The 15119-nt window shown below is 31.0% G+C and overlaps 1 protein-coding gene across 1 annotated transcript in view; it reads left to right on the top strand.

The window, feature by feature from the left end:
* LOC126815552 (uncharacterized) overlaps window positions 1-13886 on the top strand; it is a 28907-nt gene extending 15021 nt beyond the window's left edge. The window contains exons 10-14 of the mRNA XM_050541248.2: window positions 1144-1282; window positions 1536-1646; window positions 1999-2085; window positions 5080-5168; window positions 8153-13886. Coding sequence (XP_050397205.2) covers window positions 1144-1282; window positions 1536-1646; window positions 1999-2085; window positions 5080-5168; window positions 8153-8279 — 553 coding nt within the window. The 3' untranslated portion in view covers window positions 8280-13886. The remainder of the gene's footprint in view (window positions 1-1143; window positions 1283-1535; window positions 1647-1998; window positions 2086-5079; window positions 5169-8152) is intronic.
* Window positions 13887-15119: the final 1233 nt, after the last annotated feature.

Below are 15119 nucleotides of genomic sequence, written 5' to 3'. Positions count from 1 at the left end.
TAAGTAGCGATAAGCAATTTGGAACATAACAACGCTGCTTTTAATTGAGGTAGAATGTTTAAACATGGTGTGGATGTTCATTAGGTGAATGTCTTGACTAAGTTAATGATTAACATTTTCTGCTAAAGCTAAGCAGAGCTAGACATTTTCATTAGTCGATGCTTTTGGACAAGATAACTTTGATTCTAACTTATGGAGATTGAAGAAACTTAGTGTAGAGTTTCACTGCCATGTACTTCAAAAACTTGACTGAGTTTAATTGTGAACATCTTCTGCTAAGACTAAGTATAGCTGATTAGTTTGATTGCTTGATACTTTTGAAAAAGATAAATGTGCAATTAATTAATATGTGTCATCTATATATTTTGGGATTTTGGCGGGGGACATCAGTCTCACTGTTGGCTTGTTATATTCAAGATGGTTGATGTAAAAGTGTTGGTATTCATCATCATAAAATTTATATTTATATAGTGCAGCATCAGAGATCTGTTTTCATATTTGGCCCGAAGAAAAGATTAAATAAACAGTAAAAAAGGAATTGTTTCCATCAGACATGGCTTAAAACGTTTTTGGTGTAAATGTTGTAACAAAAACAAAAGCAATGGGTTAATTATTATGGATCTCCATTATTCAGTGAATATTTTTGTTAATGGTATTGACCATTAGAGTATATTTTCTATCATTTGAACCACAAATAAACAAAACGGAGAACTGTGATGATTGTACACACTGATTTCTTTCTTTTGTCCAGTATGTGGTCTAAGGGGAGATTATTCAATGTAATTATCTCCCTTGTTTAATTGGGAAAGAGGCGTGGTAATATTTAAATCAATGAAACTGAACTGGTTATTGATATAGAATCAGATTATTTAAGGAATTGTTCGTTATTAGGAGAGATTTGAAAAATGCAACATTCACTTTGACAAGTGTGTAGGCATGACTATCCAGGGACTTTGGGATGACATGGAATTTGAGGACTCTATGTGAACCATGTATGGAAATTTAGCTTCAGATAGTTCAGTACAATATTAACACATTTGATTCACTAAGATACATCTGGCATGACTTATTCAAGACATGTTTTGTTTTTTTTAAGTTTCAATTTTTGTTTCATAAATATGAATAACAAACTTTTCTTTTTAGTGGAACTAGTCAACCTGGTCCATCACCAACTCCTACACCTAATCTTCAACACCAGCATCTTCATCATCACCTTTATCATTATCATCTAAACCCTTCTAGACTTAACCCATTTTGGCCTATGAGACTTACACCTTTCATGGTAAGTTAATACCTATATATTCAAAATTTATTGTAGCAGTCTGTACCTGTACAAGTGCCTAAATTGAAGGTACAACCACATCTTGCCCTTCATGAAGGTCAGCAGAAAATTGCATCAACTCAAGTTTCGACATATACCTTAGTGAGAGAATAAAAACCCCACACAATTCGATCAATTTTGCCAATATTTTCATAAAGTAGCATTTGTAAAGTAGCATTCGAATACATAAATAAATGTTATATTTTGTTTACAGCCACCAATGCCAGAAATGCCACCATTCCCTCCCCTCCCAACTTTTGCTCACCTGCCAAGAAATATGCAAATGAGACTTGGTGGTGTGGTTATCCACAGTCCTGCTTTTGAGGTTAGTTCTATTTAACAATCTAGCATGTAAAATGATTTGACTGATTGAATGTTAAACTATAACAAATACCAATGGAAGAACAAGCAATAATTTATTTTGGAGACCTTGCTTGAAAATACTGGGAGAATGCTTCTGAAAATGGCACCAAAATAAATAAGCAATTATTTCCCATAAGTTTGTGTTACGGTTTATTGCTCTATGAACTTACTAAATGCCTTCAAAGGATTACTTATTGAATGGTAAGCCAATTCCTATAAAAATTCCTCTACCTCAGATTTATCAGTAAAATCAAAAGAGAAAAGTGGACATATGGTAAAATATCTTAAATAAGTATTTTGTAAATTTATTTCAGTATTTTGATGGTAGAGGTGGAAATGTCAATCGTGGTGCTACACAAGCTGTTATTGAACAGAATACATTACCACATAAATATAAAAAGGTAAATAAACTTTTAACCTCTAGGAGGTCAAACTCATTGATCAAATATAAAAAACAGAGGGTAAATATACATGTATTGTATGTAACAACCTTTCTTTCTTAATGCGATGCAGAGATGCAGATAATATGTATGGTTAGGGTGTCTCTTAGTTAACCAAGTATTGTTTTTCTACGTGTATATATTTTCTCATTATATTTTATCAATGCTTGATACAAACTAGAGAAGTCTAGTCGAAACATCGCTCGTTAATGAGCAGTACCGTATTTTGTCGGGGTATAGGTTGATACTTTTTTTCCGCGGAAGTCAGGCCTTTGTCTTATACTCCACATCGACTTATATATGGATGAAGATAAAAAAAACAAAACTCTCAGTTCCCAACTGTTACTGTCGAGTGACATCATCTGCTAAATAATAGCACTCATACGGTAATGTCAGTCTTTTGCTATGGTCTAAAACTACTTATGGTATTCCAATACAAATACTTGTTGACATTTCTAAATATATGTAACTTTTAAGATTTTATTTAAAAACATAACTCGCATTCAAAATATAATCACAAAAGCTAGAAAATTCCATCAAAATAGAATCTTTCTTCCGACATTATTCATGTGGAAATGTTCACGTTGCCATTTCTCGTAATTTCTCATGTCAAGCCAGAGTTCTACTTTCACCCTGTATAACCAGTTAAACATGAGCATGTATCATTATAACATCCAAAATGACTCAGTTGTGTAGATTCCAATTCTCAAAATTGACACCAACCTGACAATGCCATTCTCAGCCTCTTTAGTTATTTCCACATACACACATCATTGAAGAACGGGGTTCTTAATCCATTTTGAAACGAACTGGCCAGAATTGGGTCAAATGAGGTCCCGGTAGGAAATAGGTTAATTATAAGCTTCCATTCCCTTTAATATAACCAGGGGTGTGCCTAATAGCCTAATACATAATGTTAAGCAAATCTATGCTTTTTCTTTGTCAACATCCTAGTCTGAAGTTGATGATGTCAACATTTTTCATGCAAAAAAGATGGCGTTTTGTTATCGATAAAGTTTTCTGTGGGCAGCGGAAGTGACATAATTTTGCCCAAATTCGAACGTCTTTTCGCAAGTAGATATTAATTTTTACAAATTTGATAGATTAGGAAAGAATGCCCCTATGACAGGCGCAAAAAATGTCTAACTCAATTTTTAAAATTTTGGATTTGTGTTTGCACCATTTTGATTTTAAAGGTGAAAAATTAATACTGCTTTTTATACGCCCACATGGAAATGTGGTCGTATATTGCCGTCGCCCCCGTCCGTTGGTCCGTCCGTCCATCGTCCACAATTTCTTGTGAACACTCTACAGACTACATTTATCATCCGATTGTTTTGAAATTGATATATGTTGTTTGCTTTGGTGAGATGAAGAAGCCTATTTAATTTCAATAACTTCCGTTAATTTCTTCTGGAGTTATGGCCCTTGTTTCACTTTGTTGCACCTTGTGAACGCTCTAACGGCAAAAGTTATCAACTGATCTGTATGCAATTTATATGCATCATTTAAATTAGTAAAACAAAGAAGCCTATTGAATTTCAGCAATTTCCGTTAATTACATCTAGAGTTATGGCCCTTGTTTCACTTTGTTGAATCTTGTGAACGCTCTAATGACAACAGTTATCATCCGATCTGTTTGAAGTTGATATGCATCATTTAAATTAGTGAAATGAAAAAGTCTATTGCATTTCAGCAATTTCCGTTAAGCCTATTGAGTTTCAGCAAATTTCTGTTAATTACGTCTAGAGTTATGGTCCTTCTTTAACTTTGTTGAATCTTGTGAACGCTTGAACGACAAAAGTTATCACCTAATCTGTATGAAATTCATATGCATCATTTAAATTAGTGAAATGAAGAAGCCTATTGAATGTCAGCAATTTCCGTCAATTACGTCTAGAGTTTGACCCTTGATTTACTTGATTGAACTTTGTGAACGTTCGAACGACAAAATTTATCATCCGATCTGTTGTATTTAATAAATATGCATTATTTGAATTAGTAAAACGAAAAAGCCTGTCGAATTTGAACAATTTCTGTAGATTACTTCTAGAGTTACGGCCATTGTTTTAGTTTTTAGGACCTTGTGAACCCTCAAACGACGAAAATTATAATGTCATCTGTATGAAATTGTCTATTAAATTCCCCTAATACCTACAAAAGAATAAATATGTGACAACCCTTGTCGACTGCTCGGACGATTTAGCTGCTGTGGGTGTATATTTTGTTGCCTGGCAACCTGCCTTTTCCCTTTTGCAAAACTATTCTTTCTTTTCTTTTGCCATTACGCGTAGATCTCAGAAACTGTAAGAAGCGATAGATTTTTCCTCATGAAAGTTGTCAACAGTTAGCATTTATGAGTTAGACGTTAAACCCCATTTCATTTCTAATTACTCTTTGAGTTTCAACCTAAACTATAATTACGACTACAATTTTGACTTTGATTTTGAAATTAATATCTATTCCGATTCCAGTTTTGACCATAATTTTGGTGTATCTTTGATTACAACATCGATTTCTAATGTCAACTCTAATTACGCCTTGGGCTACTACTGAGATTTCGACGTAAACTCTCATTACGCATAAAAGTGATATCCATTTGGATTCCAGTTTTGAACATGACTTTGGTGTGACAACAACTTTTCTTTTTCAGCGTGGTCGACAATGACTTAAGTTTTTTTCGGTGTTTTAACTCTAATTACTTCTTCGGTTTCAAACTTAACCTCGATTACAAAATGTCGTCAAGAATGCTATTTGAGCTCAAAAGACAACAACTTTTCTTTTTCAGCGGTGTCGACCACAACTTAACATTTTCCGCGTAAACTTCGGTTTCAAACTTAACCTTGATTACAAAATGTCGTTAAGAATGCTATTTGAGCTCACTGTGAACTTTCGGTGTGTTGAAAGCCTTCCAGAGGAGATCTTGTTAAAGTTTGTTTTTATTTCTGTTTAAAGATAAAACGATGTCCTGAGAATGAAGAAAATGATCAACAAGAGAAATGTACTATCTGTTTAAGTGAATTTGAAGATGGGGAAGATGTCAGGTATTTATTTAAGAAATTTATATCATACTTTATCTGTATGATGATCAAGAACTTTTTGACTTGTTTGCAAATTTAATTTGAATTTATTTTGATGTTTTGTAAGAGTACTGTTTTCATAAATCTGTCTTTTTTCTTAAAATTCTCAGCGAAATTATTAATTTTTCTCCAGTCAGAGCGGGACTACCGGTCAATCCTCTTACATAATACTTGGCATTGTTGTAAAGCGACGAATCTCTAGTTTATAAATATGTCCAAATTATTGCCAATGAATTCATATTAAACGAATACAAATGAGTTTTAAAACCTCTACAAAACATGAACAAACTCCGCTTGTTGCTATGCAGTCCACACAATTCATTTGCTGAGGCTCAAGCTGACGATAGAAATTTGATATTGGCGATAATTTTTTGGGGTACATACGATTCTTTCTGAGAAGTGGCATAAAAACCCTTAAAATTCTCATTGTGTATAGATTGCCAATGTGTGATAACCAAAACCATGTGGTGGAATATCAATAATCCAAAACCATTTGGCGGAATACCAGTACTTTAAATTAATCAACAAGCGGATTAATGATTAGTTGAATGATAATTGCAAGTCAACAAACCATTATTCCGAATAATCAATCCAAGTGGTGATTATTTCTTGTTTCGTCTATATAGGCCTAAAAGGAAATAAACAAAAAGACCAATAATTTTCTTTTGAAAGAGAATTTTATTGATAGCTGAATTCCATTTACTCTCGCAGCATGTAAAGTATAAAAAGCATGCATAATTGAATATTATTGTTTCAAATTGTAATATCACCATGGGTCGGAGTAATGAAAACAAGCAACGACTCGAAAAGCGACGATTCCTGAGTTCGCCATTATTTGTGTCATTACATCGCTGCCAAAATGCATGATAGTGAAATTAAGCACTTCTTAAAAATTAAATTGAATTTTCTATCAGGAATTCATATTTTGATACCGTTATGGTACCTGAAAATAACAATATACCTACTGTACACGCAAAACCTTATTGTAATTCAGTCGTGTGACGAAGTTAACAGAACACGCGTACAGTTGTGGCAGCTTCTTTGATGATCAAGAAACCCAATCAACAATCTTAATCTGCTGCCCACTGCTAATTAATTGACAAACTTAACTGAAGTTTTTATCACCAAAGTTATAATATACAAAACATAGATTACTAATGTATGGACTATTCTCATTTGATCTGACATAGGAAATGTGAACATGCCGCATGTGTTGTGGATGGTTTGCGTGAGATAGATATTCTAGTTGGCAGGAAAAGTATATAACAAATGTCAGATCAAATTTTTACTACGATTTTCTTCTTCGGCACCTCCGAAAACCTACAGAAAAAAATATTATTAAACAACAAAATAGCAAATAAATGGCATGGTTGCTATGTGATTTTGTTTTGTAACATACCAACATCTTTAACTTGCTTTTTCTCAAAACTTACTTTCCTTGCTTGGGCAGCTTAAAACTGACACAGCTGAGTCCGATTTAAACAGCCATACATCATTTGTGAGAACGTGAGAATAACAATAACTCAATTTTCAAAATTTTCTCATTGCGACTCAGTTTGCCAGCATGGGTCACATATTTGTCAACATCCTCAGAGATATGGTCAAAACAAACCAAAACCACCTATGATGCTCCATAAAACCTTTTGATGAGCTCCATTTTATACGTCAACATTGAAATGTGGTCGTATATTGTCGTCGCCCCCGTCGGTCCTTCCAGTGTCCATAATTGCTTGTGGACACTAAAGTTAGAGGCTAAAATTAATATCCGATTTACTTTAGATTTATACACAGTGTTTAAGGTCATGAGATGAAGAACCCTATTCATTTTCATTGATTTCCGACAATTACTGCCAGAGTTATGGCCCTTGATCACTTTGAAAAATCTTGTGGACGCACTAATATGCTAAAGTTAATATCCGATTAACTTTAATTTTATACATAGTGTTTAAGGTCATGAGATGAAGAATCCTATTGATTTTCAATGATTTCCGATAAGTACTTTCAGAGTTATGGCCCATGATCACTTTGAAATATCTGGTGAATGCTCTAGACGCTTAAGTTAATATCTGATTGGCTTTACATTTATACACAGTGTTTAAGGTCATGAGTCGAAGAAGTCTTTTGATTTTCAACGATTTCTTATAATTACTGCCAGAGTTATGACCCTTAATCACTTTGAAATATCTTGTGGGTGCCAGATATTAACTTTAAATTTTTAAGGTCATGAGACGAAGAATCATATTGATTTTCAACAATATCCAATAATTACTGCCAGAGTTATGGCCCTTGATCACTTCGAAAAATCTTGTAGAAACTCTTAAGAGGCTAAAATTAATATCCAATTGACTTTAAATTTAACAGTGTTTAAGGTCATCAGACGAAGAAACCTATAGATTTTCACCGATTTCTGATAATTACTGCCAGAGTTATGGCCCTTGATCACTTTGAAAAATCTTATGGACGCTTTAGAGGTTAATGTTAATAATATTTAATAAATTCCGATTGACTTTATATTTATACATTGTTTAAGGTCATGAGACAAAGATGTCTATCAATTTTCAATGATTTACGATGATTGTGGCAATTCATATTAAATGTTTTGTATGCTAAATGTTAGAATAGGGCAGTACAAGAAGCCAAATGGGTTGTTACTTGTAATCAGATTTTAGTGTGTTGTAAATGTTTAAATTTCTGACAAAAGAAAAAATACAAGACAACCATTGTTGACTCCCTGGATGACTTAGCTGCTGTGGGTGTATGTTTCATTGCCTGGCAACCTATCTTTTAATCTCATTGAATCACATTTGGGAGATAAGTATATTTTAGTGTGGATTTTGCTGTAAAAAAATCAGATATTGTCCGAAAAATAATAATTGCTGCTTTAAAACAACACATTTTTAAGGTCTGGTCTATTTCAAGAACCTTACACATTTTCCTTTTTGTTGCAGACGTCTACCCTGTATGCACCTCTTCCATATTGAATGTGTTGATCAATGGCTGTGTACCAATAAGAAGTGCCCTATTTGTCGTGTGGATATAGAAGCAGGCTCTAAAGATCGGTTATCTGCTGATTAACACAATAATTATTAATATATTTTTATCTACCTGATTATTCTTTTGCTCAGTAGCTTTATTATTATTATTATGAATATTATTATTAAAATGTATATCAAAGCATCCCTTTATATTATAAGTAGGCCTAAAGCTTATTGTGTTTGCCTCTATCTTTCATGTCAAAATTCGGGAAAATATGTTGACTTCATAATCAAACTATATATCATTTTACTTGTATTTTTTCTCAGTCAAATTTACTTAGGTTTTTAAACCTGGCACAAGGAAATATTATTCTTTAGAAACCTAAATTTGTTAAAGAAATATTAGCACTATGGATATCTTTGCTGGGTAATTTTGGATTTGCAAGCAACATTGGAGTATTCAAATTTGACTGCACCCAAATTTGAGACACAATCTGCCCAATTATTGATGAGATATCTATAGATGTTTGTTTCATAATACACATTATAGCTTGTGGTATATTTTTGTTTTTTACTTGTAGACATGTTAATAAGATTAACTTCATTTATATTCTTGTTGAAATTAATAATAGAGTAGCTTCTTAAGTTTAAGTTGATTTATGCTAAGTTTTATAGAATAAGTACCCAGGTAATCAAATGATTGCCTTATTAAAAGGCATAAATTTAATCTTCAAGTTGACATGTTAATCCTCTCCAAGAAGAAGCTTTGAGTTTAATTTTGTGTGTTAACACTTATTTACTTATTAAACAAATTTCTAGCTGTGATTGCTTTCTTCTCTCAAGGGATTCTTTTTGTTTATGTTACTGGGTACTGACTTTATTCTTTGACTTTTAAAACCATTCATGTGAAATAATTCATGTAATTTGGTTAAGAATATAGTGCATGCAGATAATTGTTCTACATTAAACAACTAATGGTATTGGCAAGATTTATATCTGTATGACATAATACATTGTTCTTGGTGTATTGTACAGCTGGACACGGTTAAACCTCTCTATTCATTTCATCTCCACAGATTAGAAGATGTATTCATTCATCTCTTCATTATGTAATAATAATCATATCTCTATCACCATTACATATATTTGGGAATCCACTTTTGTGTACACATTCTTTACATGATGAATTTGGTTATCGGGGGTCATTTACTTAATAATAATAATAATTGTTTTCTATAGCGCTGAACATTCATATTGATAATAATATTCATTTGAATTCACATATATATACTGTATCGTCACATAAGATACTGAATAATTTGGTATCAATAATATTATAGATGTCAGTATAAATGCTCAATTAACCTAAGACATAGCTTTCTTGTGAATTGCAATAAAGTATTAGGAATTTATTCTTTTTCTCTTATGCACCCCAGCTTTTAATTTTTAAATCAAAATCTTTCAGGAATAGATCTGATTAAAACTGCAAGAGAAATGTTAGATAGCTACTCAACATCTCACATAAATAGTCTAAAAAGCTTACCCTACCTCATGCATGAAATTGGTCACTGTTATTTTTAGAGAAATAGAGCTCTTCAGTTTCTAATACACAATATTTTTTATATTTAGCTTGAATTAAAAATTCTTAAACCTTATAATTCTGTGTTATTCTTAGGTGAATTCTCCAATTAAGTCGTTGATATATATCCCAAATAAAAAGCAGATACTAATATGGTAATTTGTAAGTTATGCATGTTATAGATATTTATTGTGTTTTTAGAAGTGATCTTATTGATTAAGATCAATAAGAGTATAATTGTATATATTTTAATATATTTATTTGTTCACCATTGTTGTATAATTAAGAACACAGATTACCTACCATATATATTATGTATCTACAGTTTTAAAATGTGTATCTTATAAAGACAGAAACGAAATTAATTTGCCATTATTAATATTGATAGATAATTTTTACATTATTAACTCAAAGAGGTATGAAATATTTTTGTCATATTCTTATCTCATTAATTGATTCGTAAATTAAATATTGTCCTTTTTTGCCTACCATTTCTCATGGCCTGGGTTTAACTTTTGAAATCAGCATGGTTGTTGTGTTAGTTTATTGTTTATTTTTGTTTATATATATATCATTATATATATATATTTAGCACTCACACAGAATTTGTATGAAGAATTTTTAAATGTTTATTATGGAAAAAAACAAATAAACATATTCTCTAGTTGACTCCTAATCAGCTGTGATAGTCTTATATGTAGCCTTAATTGATTAATCCATTAGTCTTGTGTTGGTTAATCAACTGTCATGTTCAATATGTAACAGGTATACATATGTATGTAGTATATATATATATATATTATAGTATATAAATAGATATATTTTACTTATGTTGATCAGTATAAAGTCATTTAGGTACAATTAATGTAATTTTAATCACACTGCCCCCTTGTGTTATTCTCATCTCGTCTCTTGTTGTATATCATAAAAGTTTAAAGTATTGATGCCTTCATGTATAATTCTAGAATATTAATTGTAGGTTAAAGATTGACAATGTTTTTTGGTGTAATAGTGTAAAAATCTTGTTAATTATAAAGAGCTAAATATATATATCATATGTCAGTAAGTACTTGTATTTATATTTTTACACACTTATTTTTTTTTTTTTTCATTGTATAAAATCTATTTTGTGGTATTTTAACTACAAAGGTACACAGTTATCTTTTTAAGATAAAAAAAAAGAAAAATATTTAAATAAATTGTATCATGTATAGTAATTGCATTTAAGAGGTACATAACCATTCTTTTTGAACAATCAGTTAGCGATAGATAGAAGGCTGAGGATTAAATATTTATTTAAGTTAATATAAAGGTAAAGTTTATATTAAAAATTCTTGAGGAAAGTAAGTAAATTGCACTATATTTTAACAAAAAATGTATCTTATCACCATTCTCTGTGACTAATCATTAAACACCTTTGTAAATGAAATAATTCAAGGATTTAATGATTATTTAACATAGTTCTCCAATTACCTACCTAGGTGTTTTGATGAGCAGGATTGGGTTTCCGAGAAAGTCTTATCCCATATACCTGTCAAGTTTAAATAACCTTTTTTACAGAAATATCTTAAAACAATTTATTAAAATAGTTTCTTAAAATAGTTTCAGGGAGTGAAATGAACATCACAATATATATTAAGTTGTTCTTGGCATTTTGATTGATGTGACCTGTTTGGATTTCTTTTTACAATAATTTGTATAGTCAACGGTTGCATATTCTATGAAATTTTTATTTCTGTTGTCATTCAAAATGTCATGATATTCTGACAACAAAATGTGGTCATAAAAATTATAAATGTATGTTAAATAATATAGAAAGTTAGGATTGTGGTGATAAAGTTTTGTCATATTAAAGAAACTTTTACTGTAGGATATGGTGTATTATTCATATCTATGAGATTATGAATCTTTTTTTTCTCTATATTTGATGTGTAGAGTTTAAGTTGATATTACAGGTCAACATGTTATTTTATATAGTAACCAGGAAGTTATCATGTTTTTTTTTTACTTAATTTAACTACTGGTGTAAGGTTTTTATTCTGGAACTGTTATTACTACATTTATTAAATAAAATACACACTTGTTTTGATTGAAGAATGGATTGTGTGAAATGTTGGTAATTTGTTTGCATTTGTTTTGAATTGATTAATGGTTTGGGCATTGATTTTTACCATAAAATAGAAAACTGGACACATGTTAAAGAAACCTATTCATTTTTATTCGGTTTAGATTGGAACTTGTTAACATTTGATTGATTTTTGATTTTTTCACTAAATTTATGGGATTTGTGTACTATCTTGTTGCATTTTATTCAGTTTGATTGCAAATTTATTTACTTTAGGCTTTTACAAAACAGTGCAAGTATTATATGAGGTATATTAGCAACTAAAAATACAGAATTTATTATCATTGTTAAGCTTTATGTTAAAAGGTGGTTTTTAATTGGTATTATCTATTATATATTTACATGATATGGTTTCTCTTGAGTAGATTCAAAGATAATTTAATACCATTATTATTATTATTATTAATATTCAATTTTCCTAACAATGTATCTCAAAATATTGGAACCAAATTTCTTTTCAGAAGCCTTTACTAAATGAGAATGTCTTCTACAAACATATTTTAAAATGGCTAGACCTCTTTGATTTGGGTAAAGGATAAAATTGTTGATTTAATTTATTAAATTTAATGTGTTCATTTGTTTTGACAGTTGGACAGCTCTACCTTTAGAATTGTTCAACATCAAGCCAACTTTGAAATATAACTAATTTTGTGTTCAACAATTGAAAGATTATGCCAAAAAATTAAACTTAAATTAGCAAACAAAACAACTTTCTGTCAATCTTTCAGAAGGAAAATTGAACCTGTTCTGTCATTAATGGAAATAACTTATATAACCCAATTCAACACATAAGTTTGACCTAATTCAAAGAGGTTTAGTGCCTTTAAAGATGCATTATTTAAGGTTTAGATTAAAAAGCTGTCAGTTCTTGCTATAATAGTCCTAAATACATAATTCAAACTTAATGTATTGAAAATTTCATTCAAATTACATTATTCTGATCGAGGTTATCACTGTTTGAAGTTTTGACAAGATGTGTCATAGATTGGTTATTATTATAGCAACGTTACTTGTTAATCAAGACAGCTCGCTTCTCCATTTTTAAATAAATTCATTAAATGGCAATCGTATTTCAATTGGTTTACATCTCGGCCATCTGATGCTCTAGAGAGTTGATTATAGGCTTGTCATGTGAATAAATGTCTAAATAATAATTTAAAGATACATTATGGTAGATTAGATAAAGAGCTGCCAGTTCTCACGCTAATAGTTAAAAACTAGATAATGTAAAGGGAATTTGCTGAAATTTTCAGTCAAATTGATCCGTTCTGAACCAAGATTTTAGCGATTGAATTTTTGTCCTAGCCTCCATCAATCTGTACTAAAGTTGGTACGTTAAAAAAACATAGTCTCAATTATCAATTTTATGATTCAATCATGAATGGAAGTCGAACAGCAAATCGGAACCTAATCCAATAAACATTGCAGGCTAGCGATGACATCAAAAGTTGATTATGATCTGGATAATTTAATTAATGTCTAATTAATAATTTAGATAACATTTCAGGCCTAAAGAAAGACCTGCAATAGGCAGATTTAGCTCTTGCATAATGTATGTTTAACATTTGAAGCCAAAATAAAGAACTGCTATAGGCAGAATTAGCTCTTACATAATGCATCTTTAAGTAACATGCACAATGATTGTATATAAATAACAAACATTATTTCTTAGTTTTCTATATTCTTGTCGCCAAAACTATATTGTAAATTCAAAATTTGAAAGGGGGGGAACAAATAATTATTATTACAATATTAGAACATATTGCACTCTAGTCATTATGGAATAGAGCATGAATTTCATTTAATCAGTTGAGATTCCTTGTCAATTTAACAGCAATTTAAATTAACATATGCTCTCATATGTAACTTAATTATTTGACATCAAAATTTTGATTATAATCACAACACTGATTATTAAATTTGCATACACTATTCTATCTGAAGTAACTTAGTAATAGTAACTGTATTCCAGAGTTTTGAGATAATAAAATCCTTGGGAAAGATTTAGATTTGTTTGTTTGATGTGACTGGTTATACCTTTCATTTTATATCTTAATGCAGTGGTTCTCAACCCTTTTTTTGCCAAAGGCAGGTACACCTTGGAACACATGAAAAAAAAGCTTCACACCTGGCTAAATATATATAAAAAATATTTGAAATTTTTGCTAAATAAAAACAATGTAAGTCAGACAGAATACATCCATAAACAGAGACTAGTCATAGACACATAGAATGACTCAAACACAGCTATGAACTTATCAGTGGGATCACAAGGATTTTCACATTTTCTTTTGTGTGTCGTTCAAAATTTTGCCGTACACTTAAGAAGATCTCGAGGCACACTGGTTGGGAATCAGTCTTAATGTATGTAATGGGGTATAATGTTCACTCGGCACAAGCTAATTTATTTTGGAACTAACATAATATGGTTCAATTTTATTTCAATAATTTGCTTGCACGTAGGGGTCTTTAGCTGTAACAGGAAACAAGAGAAAACCCACAAGGTTAGACAGGCTACTCACACAGAGTGGGGAATTGATAATTCAAGATGTCAAAGGTATGAAATGGGGTTTAATGTCCTACTGATGCGCTTATGATGTCAAAGAAAAAAAAACGTTCGTAGTAAGGGCATCTTATCCAATGTCTCATAGAGATGTGGGTTGTTTTGGGTGGGATAACAACCCCTCAAAAAGTAATTAAAGTGTGAGATGACATCTCTCTTGAATGAGAGGCCACGAGAGGCAACAAACCAACATATGTACAAAGAATATTTCAAAAACATAAATATGAAGATATACTATGTACATGTAGTTGATATTGTCACCACCCCTGTGCATCTACCCCTTGTTAACATTGCATCTGGATGCCTGGATGCCGTAGCTAGAGGCTAAAGTTCTCATCCAAAATGACTTCAAATTAACACCAAGAAGTCTATTACAGTCAAAGTTACTGTCCTTTGTCAATTAGTAAAAGCTTAGGGATGCTCTTGAGGCTAAAATGATTGACTTGTTATTTATACACAGTGTTAATTTTTTGGGATGATTTTAATGACTTTCAATAACTGGAACACCTAAAGATATCCGAATACCAGTAGATTTTTTTTATAGTAAATATAATAAATGTTAGAACTGGAATTGAGATTTTAACTATTTGTATTTCTGATAATTCCTGGGTCGATTTGTACTCTTAATCAGTGTTTAATGTCTTGTTAATGTCTCCATTACCTACAAAATAAT

The sequence above is a fragment of the Patella vulgata genome, chromosome 3 (assembly GCF_932274485.2).
Source record: "Patella vulgata chromosome 3, xgPatVulg1.2, whole genome shotgun sequence".
Taxonomy (NCBI): domain Eukaryota; kingdom Metazoa; phylum Mollusca; class Gastropoda; family Patellidae; genus Patella; species Patella vulgata.
The sequence above is the reverse complement of the archived record's forward strand: the minus strand, read 5'-3'. Positions and strand labels throughout refer to the sequence as shown.